Below are 27,459 nucleotides of genomic sequence, written 5' to 3'. Positions count from 1 at the left end.
CCAAAATGTGAAAGCATTGTGCGGACTTCAGCAATTTCATAGTTAAATAACAAATGTTATTAAATTTGACGTTGACAATTGTGAGGAATCATAGGCATACATACCTGAAATTTATGCAAATGATTCTAGAAAACTAAACAGAAGATTGTCCGTTATATAATATTTGCCTAAGTGAGTGATATATATATATACATACATAATAATATTTTTTTTTGTACATAAAACCATGATAAATTTCAAGAAAAAACTTATTTTATATAATATTTTCATATTTATCTAATATTATTTTATAAATAATAAATATAATATATTTTATATTTCTCACTTATTCAGAATTTTGTGCACAAAACAAAAAAAAATGTACATGCATGTAAAATTTTTAAAATTTTTTCTCGTACAATATATACAAAATAATTATGTTTTATACTATCTAAGTGACTATATTATGAATATAATCCTTGAGTTCCAAAATGCAGTAATACGGTTTTAATATATAATTCAGCTTATAAGTGTGATTTGTTGAATTATTTATTAACACCGTATTAATGTATATTGGATGTCAAGGAATTCTTATACATATGCTATAAAATCAGTGTCCTTTCTTAAATGACCCTATACAAATATATAATTGATTATTTTTGTGTTTTTTGAAAATAAAGATATTATGAAGAATTTTTTTTTGATTAAGCATGATGATCTGCTCTTCTTTTAAAAGTGTCTTTTTTGTTGTATTTAAAAAAACAAACAAATTAAATACGAATTATGAAATAATGACCATGCAGTATTATTGATATTAGAACAAGCTGTCAAATTCTAATGTCAATCTGATCGATTCAATTGCAAATTGCGATATACTGTGTGAACACAAATCGTGATATACTGCGTTTATGAAAAGGCCCATACATATCTCAATATGCACTATGTAATATGTTTTGACATAGATTTAGGGTATCTGGAAACCATCTATAACCTAATCTGCAAATGATTTAATTAATTGATTAATATTATTCTAATCAATATTTGATTAATTAATATTAAAATAAATTAAATGAACTTATCAGCGTACTAAATATTCGATTTATTGATGCTTCATGAAAAGAAATGCTCATTTCATCTCAATTTAAACAATTTTCTTTTCTTTAATTCAATTTGTTTATATTATGTATGTACATATTTTAAATTATTATATAACTTTTCTTCCTTTATAACTTTCCAATAATTACATAAATATTAACGATTTTTACATAAATTATGTTAATTTTTTTCCAAATGACTTGTTAAAATTGGTGTCCTGAATGGAAAGGTCATTAATTTTAATTTTTGTTTGTACATTTCCAAGCTTCTAAAGAATTTTTTCTCGATTTTTCCTTATGATAATTATGAAATTGTATAATTTATTATTAAAAGCACGTTTCGTGAAACTTATATTTTGATCCAAATGTGTTTGTAAATAACTCGGATTTCAAGTTAAAAGGAAATTCTCTTTTTCAATTACAGGATAAGCCATGGGTATTTGCCCATTTATTACAACTTCAAAGACGTTTAGGTAAAGATGCTTTTCCATTAATACCAAAAACATTTTTCCCGAACACAAAAGACCTTGTGAGTAATGTAAAATTAATGCTCGTAATAGCTACTATGATTACATTTGAGAAATCTACAAAATTCAATAATCTCATTTTAGTATTCATGGTCGAAATTTCCTTGTGTATTAAAAGCTGGTCATTGCCATGGTGGTTTAGCTACTGCCCGTTTAGAAAGTCAGGGATCTCTTCAAGATGCAACTGGTTTAATAACTGGAACTGTTTCTGGAGATTCTTTATGTTATTGCACACTGGAACCATATGTTGATGCAAAATATGATATTCATATTCAGAAAATTGGAAATAACTACAAGGCATTTATGTAAGAAGTTTTCTAATATGTATTTCACTTAAGTGGATTAAAATAAAATATTTAAATAACTTTGTTAGGCGAAAGTCTATTTCTGGAAATTGGAAAACAAATCAAGGTTCAGCTATGTTGGAACAACTTCAAATGACTGAAAAATATAAAATGTGGATAGACGAGGTAAAACTGGCAATTAATTAACTATTGAATTAAATAATAATGTTTTTTTTTTTAAATAAATAAACAGGTTTCTGAATTATTTGGTGGAATGGAAATTTGCGAAATTTCTGTAATTGTTAGTAAAACTGGCAAAGAGTACATTTTAGGCGCCTCAGATAGTACTTTCTGTCTTATGGGCGATACTCAAGAAGAAGATCGTCGTCAAATTGCTGATTTAGTTGTATCTAGAATGCAGGTATTTAAAAAAATTCAGCCGTGTTTTTATAGTATAGAAATATAGTATATAAAAAATAATATATAAAAATATAAAAAATAAATTTATTTTTAGAATGTATGTCGACCCTCAACAAAGGTTCCTGGTAAATCTTTAACATCATCACAAAGTTCAAGTCCAACAGAAGAAACAGCTTCATCCGTTTCATCAACTGTTTCAAGACCGCTTCCAACTGGAGCACCACCACCAATTCCAGAAAGAACTTCACCAGCAGTAGGTTCTATTGGTCGATTAAGTAGTCGAAGTAGTGTATCAGAGCCGGCTATTGAAGAATCAGAAAAAAATACACCAATAAATACAACCGCAGCAAACAGACGAGATTCACAGTCTTCTCAAGCATCTGTAATGTCATCAGGCTCTAAAACATCTATTCGTCCTCAAACTCAGTCATCTGTTGTTGAAGACGCTGAGGATACAATGAAAAATTTAAGAAAAACATTTGCAGGGATATTCGGTGATATGTAGGAATTAGCAAACAAAAAGCGAGGGAAAACCACTTCAGATATTGTCAGTTTGGAGAAAAATGATATTACTACAACTGCTACATCTACTAATATAACTACGTCTGTAATTTCAACTTCAAAAAATGTAGAAAAAGCGTTACCAGCGACAGGTATAACATCTTCTGTGCTTACTAAAACTCCTTTATCAACTAATGAAACTGTAAGCTCAAATACATCTTATAAGAGTACTACGTCGGATATCGGAAGTTCTCTCGCTTTTAAAAATATAGCAGCTACAACAACAATAACTACAACAAGTACATCGGATTTGGGATATGCTTCACCAATAGTCAGTTTCGATTCAACCAGAAGAATTAATCCATTTGATAAGAATTTACAAAATAGTAATAACACCAATACTAGTAGTACTAGTAGCCTTCCAACATCAGAAGATCTTAAAATTACATCTAAAGCAAGCAATACATTTACAGATACTAAAAAATATACTACAAGCAATGTTAATACATCATTTTCATCAATTGACAGATCTAATTCCGTCGATTACAAGTATAGCTCTGATTATAAATTCAAAGATTACGGTACTGAAAATTCTTATTTACCATCAATAAATAAAACTTTTGAGAAACCCGAAAAAGGTATATTAAGTATAACAAAAAATATTTATGTAATTTAAATTCAAAAATTTTTCTCTTCTTAAATCTCTCTTATTAATTTTCACGATTTTTTTAGGCAAATTTGAGCGCAAACTATCCGATGCAGATATTATATTTGGAGTTTCAGAGAAACGTGATGACATCGATATTATTTTTCAAAAATAATTCATTTATATTTAAAAATAATTTAATTAATAATTAATATTTATATTCAAATATTTTCGTTACATAAAACAAATATCATATAATATACTGCAGCAGTACAAAAACCAAAGAATAAAATTAAAAAAGTTAAACAAGCACATATTATGTATATTTGGTAGTAGTACTACATATCTTTGTAAAAAAGATACCTCCGCTTAGAGCTACCAAAACCATTATATTACCTTAAACTTTAAAAATTATAAATCTAAAAATATTATAAAATATGGGGACAACAAAACATATTATTCGAGAAAAGTTAAAAATCATAAAAAATTCAACAGTCAAAAAAAAAACAAATAAGTAATTAATTTTTCTTTTTAAAGAAAAGGCCTTCCATTTTTTATTATTTACTCATATATATGAAAACGCAAATTTGAACAATATTTGTATATTATGTGTAGATATAATCTATGTAAAATAGTTATGTAGATTTATATGTATATATTATATTTGGGCTTTAAGAAAAATTAATTTACATCAAAATGAAGAATACATAAATTTAATACGAAAAGTCTGCTCAGCAATTTCAATGAAATTATAAAAAATTCAAATTTCTTTTAAACAATTTTAGCATAAATATAAATTGCATACACAATAATTACGATAACAGTCGCATTACGTATAAATATATCAAATAAGTTATTATATAAAAATTAATACAAATAAAGCATGCATTATTTAGAAAAGAAAAAAAAATTAAATAATTTGATAAAATGAACAATATTAAGCAATTAATATATTTAGGAAATGGCACAGAAATCGAATAACTTGTATCTGATTCTATTTGTTTATTTTATTTTCAAATTATCAAAGAAAAATATATACCGCGAAAATTAAGCAATAGCACAAAATAAAATAAAAATTGTCTATTTATTACAAAATGCTATCTTTATTAAAACTTTAAATAACGTGCCATATGAAAAAAAATATAAAGAAATTGTAAGAAAAAATAAAAAAAAAATTGCATGAATAAATTATTTTTATTAATTAAAATTTACTATAATTGTTATTATGATAACAATTATCAACTACAATCTCACAAAAATAGTAATGTTAATGCAAATATTCCTTATAACTAAATTATTATAATAATCAAACGACAAACAATCTCTATTAAAATTACACTATTATTAATTTAATTAAATTATACAATATTAATTTAGCAGAAATTAATTTGTAAAAACGAGTTTTCAATTTAAATTAATTTTTTTATTTATTTTTATTTAAATTTTTTAGAAATATGTTTTAAGTACCACGAATATAATATAAAAATAATCACAAAATAATTGTATTTATTATTTTAAATTAGTTTTTTTTTTTAATTTTATACTTTTAATATTAAAATAAGAATGAGAAATCAATTATGTAAATTATAAAAACAGTATTTATAGTTTTATACAAATGTTATGTACTTAAAATTTTATATTATGTACATAAAATTTAATACACAGTTTTAAATCATATTTTATATGAGATATATTTAGTACTGATCTTTTTATATAAGGCCCCAAATTTGTTTTAGCCTCTAATATAATATGTTTTTTCTTCTAACATTCATGAATTAAATAGTTAATTGAAAATTAATTAATTAACAATTAATATGCATATTTAAATTTGTTTCTCATATTTTCAATTTACGATTTTAGTCTTAAATATTTAAGCGCTCTAATTTTTAATACTATAAATTTTATCATGTAATCTGATTTTTGAAATTTCATTTAAGTTTTTTTTTTATGATTAATTGAGAATTAGCATGCATACAATTGTATATTTACAATTTGAGAACTTCAACATTTAAAATACATTTCAATAAAATTTATCTTGGATTATTTTAAAATTAATTTTAGCAAAATAAAATTAGAAGGCATATTGAAAATATTTCATTTAATTATATAAGTATAAAATTTAAGTGGTTTTAATTACAAAATGATAACAATACATAAATATTATATAAGTTATTCAATTAATTACACATACAAAATAATTTTTAATTTAAGTTTTAATTTTTGACAATTGTTTTTCAACAATTTATTAAATTACATTAAATACAATTATTTTGTGATTCGTTATGTAAAAAACAAGTACCGTTTAGGTTGTTATAAAAGGGTGTTCCACATACATATATACATGCACATTAAAACTGATAATGTGTCTTTTATTTATAAATTTTAATACTAATTTTATTTTTATTTTTAAATTATAATAATAAAAGTTACTAAATATCAGAATATTATATTTATTTTATAAATTATAATATTAAATAAATTATAATTTAGAATTAATTTTAATGTTTATATTATGATTAATAATATTATATTTTAATTATTAATGCTGTTCAATTACATATCGTTCCAAAAACAAAAAAAAAAAAAAAACAAAAAGTTGTTATAAATGTTAAAACGTTTAAATGTTATATTTTATTTAAGAAATTATAAAAAAAGAAAGAAAATAAATTTATGTTTTGGATATTTTAAGTAATATGGAAAGCAAATAATCATATTTAAATGAAAAACCACCGACAGAAAAAAATACTGAGAAAAAAATACTAATCGTTAAAATAAAAGTATGTAAATCAATATTGTTTTTGTTCTTGTATCATTTGTCATTCTTATTGAATTGAAAAACTTGTCCAATAATAAATTTTTGTATTCATTGAATATAAAACAAAAGAGAAAAAGTTTTATTACATAAAATTTTTCGCTTAAAATACAAATTCTGAATTTATTCATTTTGGATTTTAAATTTAATAATTAATTTTCGATATTTAAATAAATAAATTTGTAAATTATTTATTTTATTATTTAAAATTTCCAAAAATTACAATTTCAAATTACAAAAAAATATGATAAAATTTCAATATTTTTGAACTAAAGTATTTTTTATGCATAATACTCGCGTATATGCATTAAGATGGTGAATGTTAACCACCTTCAATTAATTAAATAAGAAAATTAAATACATATACACCAAATTTCGAACAAAAAAAAAATGAAATCAATAAGTAAATTATAGGAAAGCTGAACGAATACCTAACGAAATTTTTTAAAAATTAAAATATTTTTTTTTTCGTGTTTTGATTTTATTTAATTTCAAATTAAATGAAAAAATAATACTTAAAATATAAGAAGACAATAATTCGTACATTGATATATAAAATACTTAATAATATTTTTTGATTTAAAAATAAAATACTTTGAAATTCCTTTAAAACAAAAAAATTATAAAAAACTTATTCAAATATATTTCAAAAAAAAAAAAAAAGAAAGAAAAAAAAAGAAAAAAATACTTTATTATACATACAAAATAAATTAAAAAAATGATATTATGTAAATTTTAAAATTTATAAAAAAATTATTGGAAGGCAAAGCATATTATAAAAAATATAAGAAAAGTATTATTATATAATTGAATCAATTATTTACCATGCTATTATATATTAATTATTATGTATATATATATATATATATATACATTAGCTAAATATGAGCACAAATTATATTAAATTATAATTTTATTATAAATTAATTATTATAATTATTAATTATATATTATAATTATTGCAATTATCGTAAATATAACACTTAAGAAAAACAAACAAAAAAAAATTACATATTGAAAAAGCAAAAAAAAATAAATAAATAAATAAATAAACATTTAGACACAAAAATATTAAAAAAGAATTTTCAAAAATTTAGTTGAATTTTCAAAATTAACCCGTTTCTTCCCAATATAGCAATATTGGCATATACTTTTCAATTAAATCGAAAAATTACTTTTATATTGCTTTTTTAAGCAATATTGAATTTTAGAAGCAAATCTAAAATCTGTTCCAATATTTGTATACTGGGAAAAAATGAGTTAAATTAATAAACATGAATGAAGAAATTTATCAACGGTATAAAGTTGAAAAATTATGTTGATATAATTTATTATTATATATATATATATATATATATATATATATAATATTAATAATTATTTTAGCTCCTATTTGAATTATTATTCGGATTTAAAAATATGCATTATAAAGAAAAAAATGTCAAAAAATTAATAAAAAATGCTAGCTTTTTACTCCAATTGAAAAATAAAAGATAAAAACAAAAAACATTACAATAAAGAGAAATCGAAAACAAAATTATGTACTATAAATATTTACATATACATACATAATTATAAATTTATATATATATGGATTTATGAAACTGATTTAAGACAACATTTAAATATATAAAAGTATACATACTAATAAATAAACATCAATATAAAAATATTATTTAAATTTTTAATCAGGCATATACATACACACATATATATATATATTTAAATACACACAATATACATAGAATATTTTATTGATATTAATATAAAATATTTACATAAATACATTTAAAAATTCAAAATTTGTATAAAGTTTATGTAAATTAAATTAATTAAAATTGCGTTACAATTATGCAACACAAAAATATTCATTTATTGTTGCATTTTTTTAATTTGAAATTTAGTTAGCATAATAAGTTACGCACATTTTCGTTACAATGATGATGAATTCTGTTGAAAATTTGTAGCAACATTTATATTTTAGAAAGTGTTTCGAAAATTAAAATACTATTTGAATAGTTCTTAGAAAATTCTTATATCAATTTGAGCTTATAATATACATGAGTTATTTTAATAAAGTACATAATATATAGCACATATTCGTACTGTTTTTTTTTAAAGTGATATTTTCATTTCCGTAGATAGTGTTCAATAAATAAAGATTTTAAATACAAGTAAGACACATTTTATTAAAACACAATTGTCAAATGCTGATACTGACACCCTATTTTCGGAAACCCATATTCAATGAATTAGAATAATGTTTGTTATTATTTTACACATTCATTTTAATTAAATTTTAGTTTATTTAGTTTAAATTATGTATAGATTTTAAAATAAAGCATTATAGAAGATGTTATAAATATGATAAAAGAGATACGACTCAGCTAAGCTCGATTCGAACATACACCCCAGAAAATGAAGAGCATATACCCTAAGTAGACTACAAATTCGAAATGGTTTTGTTAAAGTTTCCTTTTCAAAATTTTAATTAATTTAATAAATTAATATATTAATATTATATTATATACTCATATAAAATTATAAAATAATTGTATATCTTAGAGATATTGTATGAGAAATATGTAAAAGCAATTTTATATATTTTTAGAAATTTCCCTAACTTTTTTATACTCATTAATTACATATTTTGTATATTAATATATACGCCCAAATATTTGTAACTTAAAGAATGTAGCAATAGGCTTAAACTAAAAGCCGTGTTTTATTCATTTTCATTTTTCTTATGTAAGATAGATATTTGTATAAATTTTTTTAGACTAACTTCAAAATTATATTCATTTTAACTTATCTAAAATATCAATGAATTTATTTAAATATTTTTCTGTGTACTTATTAATTCAAAATTAAATTCATATTTCCAAGAAAAATGTATACTAAAAACAATTATATGCAATAATATTTAATATTATATATTTACAATTTTCATCATATTATTCTTGAATAGTAAAATTTATCACTCTTAACATTATAATGTAATAATTTTTATCCATATATATATTAGAATCATATATTTATATAACACATTAAAAAAAAAATAAAAATTTTCATAATTAAATATTTATATATATAAACAAATATAACCTATACTTATATCATGTAAGTATACATATAAGCATACATGAGTAAACACTACATATAAATAAAACGCTGTATTTAAAATATTATCGCAAAAATTAAAAAATTTAATCAAATTTTCTCTTGGCTTTTTTTTATGTTCAAAATTATAAATGTGTTATACATAATATAACTACTGTAATAAAAATAAAATTAAATTAAAAATATATTAAGTAAATGATTTGGTTTAAAAAATAAAGAAAAAAACAAAATTTAATATTATTTAAAACAAAAACAAAGTTTTGTTGTACAATTTGTACCCGGACACAAAATAACTAAAAAAATATTAATTATTAATTATTCAAAAAATAGAAATATAAATCCAACTAAACTAAATATTATATACATACATACATATATGCAATATATATATAAATGTATATATAAATTTCAATTGATTAAAATTAATTAAACTGAAATGTATTCACACGAACAAATTATACATATATATACATACATACATACATACAAACTATAATTATAAAATAAATAGAGATTGAAAGCTCACTATATAGATCATTTTTTCTTTTGCTCCTTTCTTGTATGTGTCACTAAAAAATTACTTATATACCAAAACACTCTCTAACTGTTCCAAAATTTTTAATGTCATTTAGTCAACACAGTAATATTGTATGTACTTATATGTTGAAGTTGTTATTAATAAGATCGAATATACCATACCTCTTATTAATTCACCAAAATATGAATTGTATATAATATTATTAATCATGAATATGTATGTATATAAAAAACTATATATAAATAAAAAACAAACTTATAAATAATATATATATATCTGTATATTATATGCAATAACAAAAATATATATTTCACTAAATTATTCTATTAAAATAGCATTACATAATATATATATATATATAAATATATAAAATGAAAAAGAGGTAAAAATAAAATCTTAATAATATAAAATGGTCTTTATTGTTAAAATCAGAAATCCCAACAAAATTAAAAAAAAAACTTACAAAAGAAAAAAAGTCAACCAAATAAAATTTAAATTAACAAAAAAAAATTATTATAAAATTATATTAAATTATTATTATATACTTATTATTATTAATGTTGTGAAAAAGTTAATAAGTTACAAAATAAAAATTTTCAAATTTAAATTGAATTTTTAAAATGGTTTTAATATCACAGTTTTAAAATTATAAAAGATACAAAAAATGTAACACTGCACATAAGGTGATGGGTATGCAATATATTTTTTTACAGTTTTATATAAAAGCAAAACAGTTCATATGATTTAACTGTGCTACTCATAAAAATTGCTTATAACCATGGATGTAGAACAAAATACGGATAGTTATATGTATGCTTTCATAGAAAAAAAGTGAAGCTAAAAGAAAGAAAGTCACGGAGTGTCTTTGACAAGTAAATGTTGTTTTTCATATTGCCATCTCTGAAGATTATTAAAATACGACAACTTTTTATGTTGCAGCATTTAAATCATATTCTATGTTAGCTTCAAAATATTTATGCTACTGTCTGTTCATAAAGTATAACTTATGCTAATAACACTGTATTTTTCTGTGTTTATCTATAAATTTGATTTGCAGAATTTGTTGCTGAACACTAATATAACACATTTTCGTTATACTAAATTTATAGAAAGGCCTATAATTTTTAAATATCTCGAACAACAATTATAACGTTGCGTTTAAGTATTCAAGTATAACACTTTTAATTTCTACCGCCTGTAACTGCAAAGGAGTAGTTGAACGGCATTGTCATTCTTCAATAATTAAATTTAATTATGAAGTAATTTAAAATAATTTTCGATTTTCCTTGATAAATTAATTAAAAATTTCTTAAAATAATATTATAATCACATTTAACAACATGTTAAACTAATTGAATAACTATTATATGAAAATTTTATAAAATTATTTATAAAGTTTAATGTTCCATAGGCATATTTTTATAACAATATGTTTTTAATTTAATGGTTATAATTCCATAATAAATTAACCAATTAGAATTATACAAAATAATTACATATATCTAATTAAGAGCAGTAAGTAAAATTATTTTCCAACTTTATACAAATATAAAGTATATATAAAATATTAGTTTCAATTTTGATTTTCAGTAATTTTGTGGCTTAATCTGGAATAACATTAAAAATTAAATAATTTTCTAAAATGAAGAAAAGATTTTGGAAAACAACGTAGGTTGCTCTTATACGAGTAAATTCTACTTGAATTAGCCAAGACTGTCGTCTTTATTTTATTTAAAATATCCAATTTAATTTCAGATATATATGGTTTTTCTTAAATATTGTTGTTTTATGTCTTCTTGGATATGTTTTACAAAAAGCTTGGCAGGATTTCTCAACGAAACCATTAATAACAGTATTAAATGACCCTTTGTATCCTATTAAGGATACAGATTTTCCAGTTGTCACTCTATGTTCAAGTAACCGATTATCGAAAAAGGCTGTGCTGGAATATGCAAATGAATTGTATAAATAATAAAATAATTTAAATAAAATTAAAATTAATTTGTTCTTTGTATAGATCATTACGCGAGGAATCAGATAATAAAAATGTAACAAATATTGTGGATAAATTAAAAATGCTTAGTTACCTATATAGTATAAGCTCTGTTGATGGTATTGATGATAGTGAATTGCTGTCCTTTGGTAAATTAATTGAAGATTTTTCGAATGATGGTAAAATCAAATATTTCAACTCTTATGAAATATTTAAAAGGGTAAATTTTATATTTAAAATTAAATTTTTGTGTAAGAAAATTATGAAAATTTTAGTCCTGAGAAGAGTATAATTTGCAGTACGGCTTATAATTACTTTAAACTAAATGATTAAATTTATTGATTTGTTATTTTAGAATTTTATATTTTTCTATAAAACTAGCTTTTTGTATTTAAATATAACACATATTACAGTTAACTCCAAAATGTGAGGATTTAATAGTAAGTTGTGAAATAGGTGGTGAAACAATACAATGTGATGAAATTATTAAACAACAAAATTCAGAGTATGGTGATTGCTGTACTTTTAATATAAGTGAAAAATCAACTTTAAATAATATTAGGTAACTAAATTTTATTATATACAAGAGCATTGAACAAAATTTTAGTTTCTTTTACTAAATAATTTTAAATTTTTAATTAAATTTAGAAAAGTTTTTAGAGAAGATTATTTATTTAGAAGCTCTGATACTGGATTGATATTAGTTGTTAATATGTCGACAGAAGATTATTTTTACACCTTATTTAACACACAGGACCATGTTGTAAGTTGTGCTATTTTAGTTTTACTATTATTATTTTGAAATATTTGTCCGAGATGAAAGAGCACTCGATTTTATGACGCCTGTAAGATTTCCGAGTTATCTAGTTGAATAGTATTAATCTCACGATTATAATTGGGTATTCGACAATACCCGAAGATTCGATACTCAATAACCTGCTCATACACCGTAACAGGAGCAATAGCAAAATCACTATTGACCAGAATCAGTAACATAGAATTAAAAATTTAGTGCTACTTCTATACGTACATAATGTGCTACTTCCTATACGTACATACATATATTGTACATATGTATATTCATATATTTTCCATAATAATTATATAACATAGTTGCTAAAACATCAAAATTATAAAAACAGAAAAATTTTAGGTGGGGTACGTCATCTCCATGTAATAATTAATTATATTTTTCATGTTAGTTTTTTTAAAAAATTTTTAAGTCAGTAGTTAAATTAAGTTAATGTTTGTGTAGGTATTAAATAATTCCATTTTGTTTAATTATTACGAGACAATGACATGTAAATATAATTTAGTTGACATTAACATTGAGGAAATCTTCTTCTTTTTGTTTATTTTTTAATAATAATAAAGCAGGTTACAATAATATTATTGTATGATAATAAACGATTTAGATTAAAATTTCATTTTTTAGGAAGCAACAGGAACCATTTTAATGACATATGACGCATATAATATTGTAATGTAGGTCTGTTTAGTATATAGAGAGTAACACATATCATATTTTTATACGTAATTAATTGTATGAGTACATAAGTATTTTTACGTACATTTAACAAATTTTATGCGTAATACATGCAACGTCTATTACATAAATTAAATTGAGTTTTGTTTTTAAAGAAATTAAAAATGTTTTACATAAAAAACTGTTATATAATATTCAAATGTAATTCGTATATAAAAATTTTATTGAAAATATAAAACTTACATACATATATATTTGTGGAGAATTTGATTTCTTAACATATATATTTGTGAGGCATTGATTTCTTAACATTCGCAGCTACGAGGCATTACATTTAAACTTAGAATCGTTTCCCATATTGTCATATTGTATAAATAGTCATAGATTAGCTTCCATTGTAGTTTGAGGAGCTTGAACAACACAAATTTATATGGCCACATTTTGACCAAAGTCAAAATTTAAAGTTTAAATACATAAGTTATATTATCATATACATGCATATGTATGTACATATTATATATGTTGTAATTTCAGATACATGTCTATACAAAAAACAAATATGATGACGGTTCATCTGGTGGTATAATTGAAAAATTTATAACGGCTGGCGAAGAAACTTTTATTGGAATTATTAAGAGATTTTTACATAGTGACGATGAAGTTCAGAAATATGGAATAGAAAGTGTAAGTTTAAACTAAAGGGGGCCTTTGTCTTAATTTTAATAAAAGCTTTTTAATTAACTAAATGTTTTGTTTGTAAATAGTTTTCATTACAAATATAATGTGCACATTCACTTGCATTTTGTTTTTTAAATTTGAAAATCTGCGGATTTTAAGTAATCATGGGAAGGCAGAAGGAAGTATCATGAAGAATTCTGCAAAATACCATTTTGTTTTTAATGTTAATAAATATTATATATGATAACATAAATATTTTTGAATTACCTTTAATTTGAATAACTCACCTTTATAAACATTATCAATGGACAATATTATCTCTTTACAGCGAAGATGTTTATTTCCAAATGAATTGCCTAAAAATATTGCACCAAATTATGGCTTAAATAAATGTTTAACAGAATGCCGTATCAATAGTATTAAAGTATTATGTAAATGTATACCATTTTATTATTACGATGAAGCAATATTCTCATATGAACGTAACAGTGACAATACAATACAATTTTGTACATTACAACATGTTGCCTGTTTGGAAAAATACCGATGTAAGTCCTTTATAATATATGTATATATATAATTAAATGTTTTTATGCTCAATACATAATCCATGAGATGTTGCGAGATATCTGATACACGTTTACTTTATAATTAAAATAATTTTATTTAATTTTTATATTTAAACCACTGCCGTATTTAGTATATACGAAGTATATACCGAAGTTGGCCCGATTGAACTATAGTTCGTAAAAATTTTTCAATGCGGTGGTCTTATACTAACCAAGGCATTGCATAGGCATAGGCTATAGCCTATAAATCATTAAATATTATATATACGTATATTATAATTCAACAGTTGGCGGAAAATAGATTATATTAAATATGATAACGACGAATAACGAAGCCAAGGACGACTACCAAATTCTTAGTCAAAGTTCTTTTTATTTTTTCCTGCCAAGTACCGAGTAGGTATATAAAAGGTGCCCTTTTTTTCTGACGGCTAATATATTTCAATTATTTAAGGTCGTTATCGGCTATTTCTCGAGTAGATATTACTTCCCCCTGTTTGTTACGAAATTTGATCGTATTTATTTGAAATTTCAAAATTAAACAACATAAATCAGGTTTATGCTATTCAATTATTTCAATTATTTCAATTATTCAATATTTAATCTTTATTTTTATATATAAAAGTTAAGTGGATTAATGTTGTCACAGAACGTATTAAAAGCAAGGAACTAGAAAAAGAAATTGAAGATTCATTATATTGTCCCCAATGTTATGTGTTATGTTCAAATTCACAAATAAAAGCATCAGTGAGTAGTTTACCAATACGTCAAAGTATGACAACAAGCGAATTACTTAGGTGAGTGAGTTAATCAAATTTACCAAATTATATAATATTATCTGAATTATAATCTACAACATATAAATAAGTTATAAAATAAATTATTAATGCATATACTTTTCATATTTTTAGTGACTTTTCAAATTTTAACGATTTGGCAATAGTAAGAGTTTTTTATAAAGAAGGTTTTGCAAAATATTATAAGCAAACTTTAAAAAATTTTTGGTTTGAGGTTTTTAGTAAGTATATTGTATACATATTGTATATTTATTAAAATTAATTTATTAATAAAATTATAATATATTTGAATTTGCATGATGCTAATTATATTGTATATAAACATACATATATGTATATATATAAGCTATATGTATAATGTTAAAATTGAATTATTTCCTTGAAAATAAATTCCAAAATTTTTCCACATTCAAATTAGAAAATTATTAAATGTTTGCTTAAGTATTTTTATACTAAATAAACCGAATATCCTTTAAAACATTATAAAATTATTTTGTTAAACATATACGCACCAACACACTTTTATATTTTAACCTTTCCAAATACAAAAAAACATGTACAAATCAAAAAAAAAAATAATGCAAAAATTAATATATTTTTTTTTTGGTAGTTATTACTTTTAATCACACAACTCTAAAATTTATGAAAAGAGAACAACAAAACAAAGGATTTAGGGAATCGTGTCACAAAATACGAAAATTATTGAAAGTCCAATTCCTTCCTCACTCTACACATACATACATATACATATATATAAATAAATATAAAATTTAATAAAAGGTATAAAATTGTTTCAAATCAGTATTAAAATCATAAAAAAACAATAGAAATAAATTGTTGCCTAAAGGTGAAAGAATTATTGCTGATTGTTAACAAGTTAACAATATTTTTAGCATGTTGGTTATATAAATTCGACAGCAATACTTATGGACGGCTTTAGTTTTCGAATACTTTTTTGTTTTTGCTTTTTCTTTATTTTATTTTTTTTTTACAAGGACATTAGTCTTTGAAACTTCTAAAATTGTAATAACTATTTGAAGTTTTTTTTTTTGTATAATATATTATGAGTAGTAATTTTAAATGACTTATGTATGAAATTGAATTTAGGTTTCTAACAGCGTTGAAATAATTAAAATAATTCATTTTGAGTACATATTACAGTTTAGAAATGCATAATTCTCCCCCTTAGGCGAAAAGAACCTGAAATTTAAAAGTATTATCTTTGAAAATAAAAAGAGATTAAGTTGGCAAATATAAGGCCAGTAATCTTATATAATATTCGTCTAAGTCCGCTATTAGAATTCAGCTAGCAAGGATTTTTCCCATATTTGATTTTATAAAAAATTCATCATCTTATTATTAACTGGAAGTTTCTCCTTACGCAGAAGTCCCCTTGATATTTCAATTGATCGTCTGGATTTACCTCTCCTTCCCCCCCCCCCCCCCCTCCTCCTCCTCTTTAAGCTAAAGAAAAAACGGAACTCCGCTTTGGATAGACTTTAACCAAGATTATGATGAAGCATCCTCACAAAACTCATCTTAAGGCTGGGATTTTGTGTCTCTATCTTGCGGATAAACTTCTTCCGGCAAAAATCGACGGTTGTCTCATCTTTCGAGATGTAGGTCACACGGAGGTGCTGTCTGGGAACGTTTTTGTACAACTATGTAGTACAACTATGTTACAGCCGTTTTAAGGATTAATTTTACGGCAGACACTGGTGATTCAATACTTGGTGTTCCTGTTGTTAACTGATTGCATGTGACTGATACTCATACGCGCTTTTGCGACAATGCATTAATTAGTATAAGAGTCGGCAACCTTGTTCATTTCGTACATGATGGCTACTTTTATTTTCCCCATTTGGACGTCGGATATCCTATCATTAGGGTGCAAACCATAAGAAATGGCTACTTTGATTTGCACCACTGCATCCATGTAAGAAGTTTTTTTTTTTGCATTGTTGCGAAATGTTCCCAGAGACCTTTTTCTTAGCAGTACCGCATACGTATTTTGGATGCCGTTGTTTTTTGCACCGGCGTGAGAAGAATTTCTTCCTCAAGAATAGGGCTCAATTTTTTAATGAAAATTCTTCGATGGAAGCTTTATTTTTGGTGGTTTCGCAACTTTACTGTGTTATCTGTAATGTTCTCCTAGATTATGTTTCTCATTGCCTTTGTTCCTACAATATACAAGAATTCTTGAAATTAATAAAAAGAATTTGAAAATTATAGTCCTAAATATCATAGACGTTTCTACAATTGCTTTGCTTGTTGATATTTCATATATGTATAGTAGTTGTGCCTATAATAAATTTAAAATTGTATACACTTGTATATTTACATACACATATAGTTATATTTATTTATTTACGAAATATATGTTCGTATATACCATTATACAATTATTCCCAAAATAAAGTAACCTTTTTGGTTTGCGTGATTTAAATAATATTTGGCGAAAAAAAAGAGGACAAAAAAGTTAAAAAAAAAAATTCATCATGCCAAATTAATACTAAAAAGAAACAATTTTAGTAGGTAGGATTAAGGTATAGATTTTATTTTGTTTCACTTATTAAAATATACAGCCCTCTTCCTACAAATTTATGTGAATTGATCTCCTATATAATATGAGAAATAATTTTATGATAACATGTAAATAAAAATATTTTGGATCGTTTAAAGAGTGAGGAAGTTTTTCTTTTTTTTTGATTATTAGAGACAATTACAAGAAATTTGTTAGAATGTATGAATGTAATTTGAAAAGACTTAATTTGGGAAATTTCGTCATAACTCGACTTCTCGAACTATGTTTATTATTTTGAATTTCACACGATATAGTATTATACTTATTGAATTTCAATCTTGAATTTTTGTTAATTGTTAATACTTATAACAGCACAATTTTCCAAATTTCACTTTAACATTAAATAAGATAATTATTTATTTATATTGCATAAGCACAGGCGTCTCTTTTAAGTGTCATTCAAATGTGAAAGTACAAGAAGTTTTCTTTTTTTGTTTTTAATTAATTGAGCAATATTATTAACGTTATTTGAAATTTTAACTAACATTTTAAAGTATTTTGCTATATTTTTAATATTCTAAGAAATTCTAGAAAATACCCGCACGAACACAAGTTCAAAGGGGTACTAAAAATTTACCTTCCGTTTGTAACGCTAAGAAATGATGATTTGAGATGTAGTTCGCCCGTCCGCCCATCCCAACCATAACTTAAAAATTAATTGAGCTAAGCTCAACAAATTGATTTTAAAAGTAAATCCCAAAATCCTATTTAAATTGAATGTTATCGAGGCTTGAATGGTTCGGGTAGTTACCCTACAACCTCAAAAGTTATTTGGCTATAATTAAGAAATTATGGAAACTATAACATAAAATTTTTGTACAAGCAAATATATTATTAAGACTGCTAATGTGTGATAAATATTGTTGAAATTTCTTGACTCCTTGTAGCAGCTGTTACGCAACATTAACAGTTATTTGTTTCTATCTTAAATACCACTTAAGGTAGAGTGCTGAAATTATGCATAAATTAATATGATAATACGGCAACTATTATTTTCGTGCGAATGTATGCTCGAAAGCTATTACAAATTCGCCAATTCATTTTTAACCGTGGATAACAAGTTCGTACGGGTATCGCAGAGTTGACATGATTAACTTTATTTTTTCTAGTTTTAATTTATATTTTTATTTATTTTTTTGTTTCAAAGGTACAATTGGAGGAATTTGCGGATTAATGACAGGTTTGTCATTGGGTGCATTGTGTAAAATTATATATTTTTTAATAATAGCTTGTAAGAAAATTTACTTAATATCAATAACATAAATTTAAAAATAAAGCTGCATTAAATACTTATATACATGCATACATACTAAATGCATATAGATTTTCATGTTAAAATCACACAAAATTCATTTGTTTTATATTTAAATTTAAAATATAAAAATATTTATTAAAATATTTTAGTAAGTTGTATTTGTGATTGTGTGTATATGAATGTGTAAAATTAAAGATTTTTGAATTCGATAACTTTGTTTGATTATTTTTATTTTCCTCTTCTATAATTTATACAACTTAATATTTAAATATCTTATTTTTCAGCAGTTTTAATCAGATTTTTTTTCAAAATTAAAATAATTTATGAAACAATTAATATATCTGCATTGTGTAAACAAGGGTACTTTACCTAATTAAAATTTCTATAAGGAGTGTAATTTTTCGTTTTTTTTTTTTTGGTTTAATTTTGTTGAATTCGTGATAGGTTAATTAATGAAAATAAAAAATTTAATTCTAAATAAACTAATTGTGTATATAAATATAATATAAAAAAGATTTCATGTTAAAATAATTATATGGAAAAATTTTTAAAAATAATTGGATAATAAGATTATTGTTATTAAAATTATAAATCAAAGAAAATTTAAACTTAAATTTAAATTAAAGTCTTATAATTCTTTTATAAATTTGTGAAATTTCATATTCCGATTATTATAAAACAAAGTTACTGAACAGAGTCCCTACCATGTAAAAAAAAAACACATTACAAATTTATGCGAATTTAAGATGCGATCCATAAATAAATTGGTACCATATAACAAATGCTCATGAAAATATAGTTGCAACCGCAAATATGTTTCGTAGCTAACGTTTGTTAGGATACTTGGTAAATCTACAAAAATAATATACATATAAAATTGACAGATTTTATTTACTTAGTATTTAAAAAAAAGTATAAAATGGAGTGCATATGACATTATATTAAAGCTATAGCGGGGATGATTCCAATCGATACTATGCAATAGAACGAAGAATATATTATAACTGTTCCAGTTATTATTTTCAACTATCTTCTTTTATTCAGTCACTGAACGATTTTAATAGCATTCAGACCATCCGCCAACATTTGTCATAATTTATTACCATTAACGCAACCGTTGACGAAACGTGCGTAGCCTTTTGCGAAATCCTTATGTGCTGACTGAAAAAATCAAGATTTAGAATTGTGATGGTTTTGTGGTTTGTTTTAGAAAAAAGCATACATAAATTTATAAGATGCTCATAATAAATTATATAAAAACTTTTTTGTATGTACTTACATTTTTGCATTTAAGCTCCAAAAAATTGAATTTTTAAAAAATTTTATTTAAATACTATACTATTTACAATACAAACAAAATATTTAGTAAATGTTGTAGAAAATGTGCGCAAGCAGCCATCTGTACTTCTTTACGCATGTATAAATTTCCGCTTTGAGCAATGCAAGATGTCGCTTTTCCAAATACGTACGTAAATTTGCAAAAGTAGCAATAGATGGTAGGGCGCCGATAGTGAACAAATTTTGAATTCTTTAAAAAGCTGCCGGTTTCATTTTAGTGAATAGTAAATCTTAATACAAATTTTTATATGAACTTTATATAAAAAAATATCTAGCCGGACTCCTTTTAAAAATAATAAAAGAAAAGGAATAATAGTACAATATTAATATATAATTATGTTAATTTTTGTGAATTAAAAAAAATGTTAAACTATGTTCTACTTCTTTAATAAAAAATTTTTTTGTTAATTTATGCACATATTTTTAATCTTTAATTTAATAATACTTAACACGATTCAATTTTAATAAAATATGTATAAAAGATTTGTATTTGATTTTTATAAGATAATAAAATGTACATAATTCAAATATAAAATGTTATCTATGTAATACATAGATAACATTAACATATTTGAATTATTAAATAACTTGGCGTCCGGATTACAGTGCTCCCAGTTGTGAAAAAAACAGACCAATGTTATTAGACTTGACAATTGACCTTCGAAATCATATGATTTGACGTCTTAAAATTATTTATTAAGCGAAGGTATGTATATGCTAAATCTTCTGTAAAAATTATTTAAACACAACACTTCGATAGCATTTAACATTTAACCAAATACATTTTGGTTTAAGAGCGCGAAGAAAAACTATTCAGCATTAGACACTTCAAATTTATCGCCTAAGATGTAATCGTGACCAAAATTTATGTGAAATTTTCAGAAATAAATCAGAAGCTATGGTTACATAGTAGGTAAGTTTTTTTTCGTTTTTCTTTATATTTGTTATTACAATATAATTGTTATTTACAATTAAATTGTTTATTAACAATTTTCATTCTAATTAAAATCACTTGATTTTTTATTTAAATTATTATTTTCATTTTATTTCTTTGTTTTCACTTTAAAGAGTTGTAAATTAATTGAATTTACAACAATTAGCATAATATACTATGTATATGTCAGTTTAAAACAAATAGCCTTAGAAAATGTAAAAGATCCACTCCAGTATATAAATTAATTTCTTTATTATTTATAATATTTAATAGATTTTTAATTTGTTTATAATTTTTAGAGGAAATTAATTTTAATTTTAAATTAACTACATTGTATATTTGATTATTCCTAATTGTATATGCATGAAAATTTGTCTTGATTTTTTTTCAATATAAAAATTTTAACCCCTTGGGGCAAAATGGTCGAAATATAGTATGCAAATATTATTTGAGTACAATATATATATTAATACGTGTCTATTCTAATGCTTAGATAATTCTTAGAATCATTCATTTGTTTGGGTATCACGGAGTTAATATACGATCCAATCTACTTACTTTCATTTTGAAGAAAATTAGAGTTGGGTAGTTACACAGCAAAATTACAAGATATACGAGTATTTTATTTCGACTTAGGTGAAGTAAAAATTTTGATAAAACTCAGATATTATTACTTTTTTAAACCTTTTTATAATGATTTGCAGATGAAGTTCATAATATTCTAATAGAAATAATCAGATGTTTATAGTTTTATATGGACAATCGACATTTTCTTGACTTATCAAAAATTTTATAAGAAGTCAGTTGCCGGTTCACAAAATTAATTATGGTAATTTGTAAAATTATAAATATAACAATCTTGTGAAAATATCAATTGCGTCCTTGAGAAAATAACATTTCTAAATGCTTTTGTTTCATAGTCGAATATTGATTTTTTTGTTTACTGCAAAAAAAATATGAAAATTATTATTCAATCTTATTCTTAATTGCAAATCAATCTTAATTTAATTATTAATTTTTTTAATTCCAAGAATATTGCATAATACAAAAAACATTTTTTTTTATAATGACCGTTTTTTATTATTTAAGCTTTTTAAGAATTCAATCAAAATTTTTTTAAAAATAATTTCTTTCAAATAAATTATAAATTATTTGACGTTTGACAAATGACGTTTTTGTTGAATAAACAAAATAAAATGTCCTATTTTTGAAAAGTGCAATTGAAGGTTAATTGATTAGGTGAAGTGGATTTTAAAATTAAAAACAAGATTACAATTTTGTGCATCATATGTACATACATAATGAAGAAAATACATACATATATACAAAATACATACAAAACAATAATATATTAAAGTTGTATATTGAATGTATAACAGTAATTGTACAAAATTTTAAAAATTTGTTTTTAGCAGTTTGGTGAAAAAAAAAATGGAAAAAGGGTGCTAATTAATTTTAATCTGCCCGTCCTTTCATTTGCGAGTCCATTCGTTTGGCCGTTCATAAGCCCATCCTTGAAAAGTTTAAGTCACAATTGCTAAAAATTACATTTTTTGCCAATTTATTGATTTATTGTCCAGAATTCCAGAAACTCAGAAAGGTAGCGATATATTTCATCTACCGTGAAATAGGTTGAACATTGAAATGAAATAATTGCCATTAATTGGTTGACATGTCTTGTGCAGCATATCCACCGCATTCCTACGATCACCATTTTTTACCAACCTTCCTCCATTTTTTTTTGTTTACCCATCCTTAATGTATGCAATAATTTCTTATATTATGGAATATTAATGAAAGTGTAATATAAATAGATTCAGACTGCTTTTAAAATAAGTATTTTTAATTGTTCAGGAGAAAAGTGCTACTTTACAAACCATTGATTTAATTTGAATTTATTTTTTTCTATATTTCTTAATTTTAATTTCAAAGCAAACATATGTGTTGCAATGCGATAAAAATTCTTTTAACAAATTAAGTAAATGCACGCATATATACAATACCAAAATGCCCATAAAACAAAATACAAATGAAAAACACTAGAAAAAATATTATAATGCAAACATTCATAAAATATTCATGCATGTGCCTATATAACACAAAAAAAAAGAAATCTGTTATATTCGCATGTTTTCTACAAACAATACATTTATAGTTAAAACTGTAAATATATCATGGTGAAAATTCGAAAAATCCGTTTCTTTTTTCTCGTACTACCTTTGTATGTATATATACAAATAATATCAAAAACGAAAAATCTTATAACCATTATTAATTAGTGAAATAATTGCTTCTATATAGTTTCTTCCCTTCATTAATACAAATGAGTGTACATATATATATATATATATATACGTATTTAAAGACCTTAATAGAATGTTATTGTTAAAATATAAATGAAAATGAAAATATAAGGTGAAAATAATGAAAATGAGAAAAAAAAAATAAAAAAAGGGAATAAATAAATAACTGTAAACGTAATTGATCCTTTACACACAAATTTTCCTATATTTATTTTATGAGTTATTTTTATGGTTTTTGGTTTTCATTTTATGATTTTTGATTTTTATAAAAAGTGTTACGTCATTATATTGTTCTATTGTGTTGAATATATTTATATGTATGTATATATATAATGTGAAAATTTTTATATACTCGTATATAAATACAATAAAATCGTCATAACACCTTGTACTTTCGGAATTTTCAACACGATTCAATTATATTTTTGGAAACAATGAGTTTATTGAGTCCAAACATATTTTATAATATGTAGTCTAAAATATGAAAGAAAACTCAATACTCTTAATTTTTGACTTAAAAATGAAAGAAATTTTGAATTCATTGAAGATTTTTAAAGCAATAAAAGAATATTGCATGTTTAAAAACTGCGTCAGTAGAAATTTCGCAAAGCGAAGAATTTTTGAAAATTTCTTCATACGTTATACTTCTACAAGTTGTTTGGCAAAAGGCATAATTGTTTTGAAAATAATAGACTAGTAGAACGATTTTTTTCTAGCATAGACAAATTTAATAATTTTTCTATTTTGAAATTCGTTCTATGTCTTGTGATGCTATACACTATCACTGATTTTTTCATAAACTATACTATGTAATTTTATGAAAAAATTATACTTGTTTCTATTTCTAAGCAGTTAAGCTCCGTCCAAGTGAAAATTGTAAGGCTTACCATGTTTCTTAATTACACGGGCAGTTTAGTGTGAACTGGCAGTTTACACGGGCAGTGGAATTTAGTTTTTTCCCAAAACAGATACGAGGTTGAAACACAATCGAATCTTTTTTCAATATACTCTATACATGTACACTTTTATTTATAAACTAATTTATTTTTTATGTACGTACGTACATATGTATATGAAAATATAAGCTGTTATGAAAATATCACACTTAAGACCTCATACAATAAAAAAAATCTTGTATCAGGATTTAACATGATTTCTCATTATTTTTTTCATATACATACATACATACATATTTTAATAATTCTTGCATATATTTCTTATAATATTATTGGAAGGACCTCAACTAACTTCTTATATATAGTGAAGTAAAAGTACTTACATACTTGAATATATATTTAAATTAATTATTTTCGTGTTTAGTAGGACTAAAAGAATTGTTTTTTTTTTTTTCGTTTTTGCAAAAATATATTTTGTTTTTTAAAGTGACAGAATGAAGTAAAATAAATGGAACAGTTTTTAAGCTAAGAAGTTGTTTAATGCAATAACACTGATAAGAGCCTGCACGAATTTATTAAAGGTATAAAGTGTTCCCTGTACCTTCGTTTCTTGAAGATGCTTATTTAAACAAAGGATCATTTTAAAATTTCTTTGAGCATTGTGTATTCTAATGGGTAAGTTATAATTTAATTTTGTTTTGTTGAGTTACCCCCATAAGCTTACTTTCTACTTTCACCTCTACACTTCTACCTAAAATATTCGGAAAAATTTTTAATAAATTTTCTTAATCAACTGGATACTCGCCAAAAATTTGAAGTAGTGGTCTCATTCGGTTCACTTTCTTCAACCTAGTGTTTAGATATTCTTTGCTTTCGATCGTAAAATTTTTTTGTGTACCAGAAATATCGATATAATTGATAGGCATACATGTATATGTAAATATATTAATAAATTATAATAATTAATAAAAGTTTAATAAATACAAAAATTTGGTTATTACGTCCAATTTAATTTTTATCACCGTACGAATGAATATGTAAAAGTTATTATAAATTTACGACTCCGTTTATAACGCTAATAAGTAGACGCCGGAGATATTTAAATACAAGTAAATTTTTTTGGCTGGTGTCAAATTTTCAATCGAATTAACTTTGTCTGCCTTGACCGACCGTCCGTTCCAGTGATATTTCAAAAATCCATTATGATTGGCTTACAAAATTTTCGTATAAATTACTTAAAGTTGTTATACAAGAATTCCTTTTAATTTGGGTTCAAATAAAGCAAGGGTTCAAGTAGCTGGCATGCGTTTCCAAAAATAATTTTATGATATTTTGGAAACTATATAAAGCGGCAAATATTTAAATTTTGTATAAACGAGTAAGATGATGGGTGTATTAAAATTTTGGATATGGTTGTATAAGTTTTTATAAATACAATAGCTGCCATAGAGATGATTTAAAATTTAAAAATAATTTAGTCATATCTCGGCTTTCTCGAGTTCAGAACAGATTCAAGATTGACAAAGTTAACTTTACTTGTTCTCGTTTTTTTATTTTAATTCCAGGTTTTTTTTTGCCTCTTATCAAGTACGCCTTTCAATATATTAATAAAATTCTTATTTTCTAGCAAAAATTATTCAGCTTTTTATTTGCAGTAAAAAAATCATAAACAATTATAACGTAATCATTTCGGAACATTCAAAGCACATCGAATTCTTCATAAAAAAAATTTTTTTGATTATACTTTTTAAATTATTTTTGTTTTTAAATTCTTCTCATTTTTTATTAAAATTATAAAAGAATCTTTGTTTATCATAATTATTATAAATAAAAAAAAAATTGACTTTGACAATCGATGTTACTCTATATTTGTAGTGAATATACTTATACTCGTATGTATAAAACATATTTTTTGCAAGTATGTATACGTTTAATCAAAATATATGACATTGTTTGTCTCTTTGACTCTCTTATCGGTGACCATTTGAGCTCAATTTTATATGTAGATATTTATTTTTTTTAAATTGAGAATTATTACTTAAATCAACTTTCAGTAAAGTAGTTGAGATCTTATACTAGTAAATTAAACTCCAACGTCAAATTTTTAAAACTTTAAATGGATTTTTCCTAGAATAAATTAATTATATTTTTATTATTCCAGATAAATTGGATTATAATTTTATCTTAATTAATTTAATATATAAAATAATAAGATTGAACAAAAATTTTGATTATATTCTGAAAATTTTATAAATTTGAAAAAAGGAAAGAAAATATTAAAATATACGATTAAGATTTCTTTTTAAATTTAAGAAATTTTTATATGCAAATTCTAATTTCATTTAAAATTCAAAACTAATGGCCACAATCAGGTAAGTTCAATTACCAAGTTCAAGTTACCAAGTTGTAATTGTTTTCCGAAGCATTCCGAAGTGATAATTCTAATTTCGAAACAAATTTGGAATGTTGTAATTTTATAACTATATAAATTATTTGTTTTTTAACCTTAGACAAGGTTAGGTTCAAGCGGCTTCCCGAAGGTTAAAATTTGTTCATTTAGACCAGTTGTCGTATCACCGGAAATCTTTCTTTACCATCCATTAGAAGTAGCTCCAACTCCTCAGGAAGCAGCATGGTATTTCTTATATGGTAATTTTTTACAAAAAAAAATCTCTTTATTTAAAATGCACTTTATAGATGAATAG

General features: G+C 23.3%; 2 protein-coding genes across 2 annotated transcripts in view; both read left to right on the top strand.

Moving 5' to 3' along the window:
- LOC129607839 (synapsin) overlaps positions 1-4,899 on the top strand; it is a 13,593-nt gene extending 8,694 nt beyond the window's left edge. The window contains exons 7-12 of the mRNA XM_055519037.1: positions 1,498-1,602; positions 1,685-1,905; positions 1,974-2,070; positions 2,138-2,305; positions 2,399-3,443; positions 3,538-4,899. Coding sequence (XP_055375012.1) covers positions 1,498-1,602; positions 1,685-1,905; positions 1,974-2,070; positions 2,138-2,305; positions 2,399-2,809 — 1,002 coding nt within the window. The 3' untranslated portion in view covers positions 2,810-3,443; positions 3,538-4,899. The remainder of the gene's footprint in view (positions 1-1,497; positions 1,603-1,684; positions 1,906-1,973; positions 2,071-2,137; positions 2,306-2,398; positions 3,444-3,537) is intronic.
- Positions 3,000-27,459, top strand: LOC129608127 (sodium channel protein Nach). Its single transcript, XM_055519453.1, has 14 exons — positions 3,000-3,007; positions 3,106-3,443; positions 11,739-11,883; positions 11,939-12,093; positions 12,190-12,200; positions 12,328-12,476; positions 12,575-12,677; positions 13,935-14,084; positions 14,407-14,626; positions 15,273-15,444; positions 15,559-15,665; positions 19,176-19,246; positions 27,265-27,403; positions 27,452-27,459. The coding sequence occupies exons 1-14, from the start codon at positions 3,000-3,002 to the stop codon at positions 27,457-27,459; spliced, it is 1,776 nt and encodes a 591-aa protein (XP_055375428.1).

This window comes from Condylostylus longicornis, unplaced genomic scaffold (genome assembly GCF_029603195.1).
Source record: "Condylostylus longicornis isolate FDR11 unplaced genomic scaffold, ASM2960319v2 ptg000030l, whole genome shotgun sequence".
NCBI classification, from domain to species: Eukaryota; Metazoa; Arthropoda; class Insecta; order Diptera; family Dolichopodidae; genus Condylostylus; species Condylostylus longicornis.
This window is presented reverse-complemented; position numbering and strand designations above follow the sequence as displayed.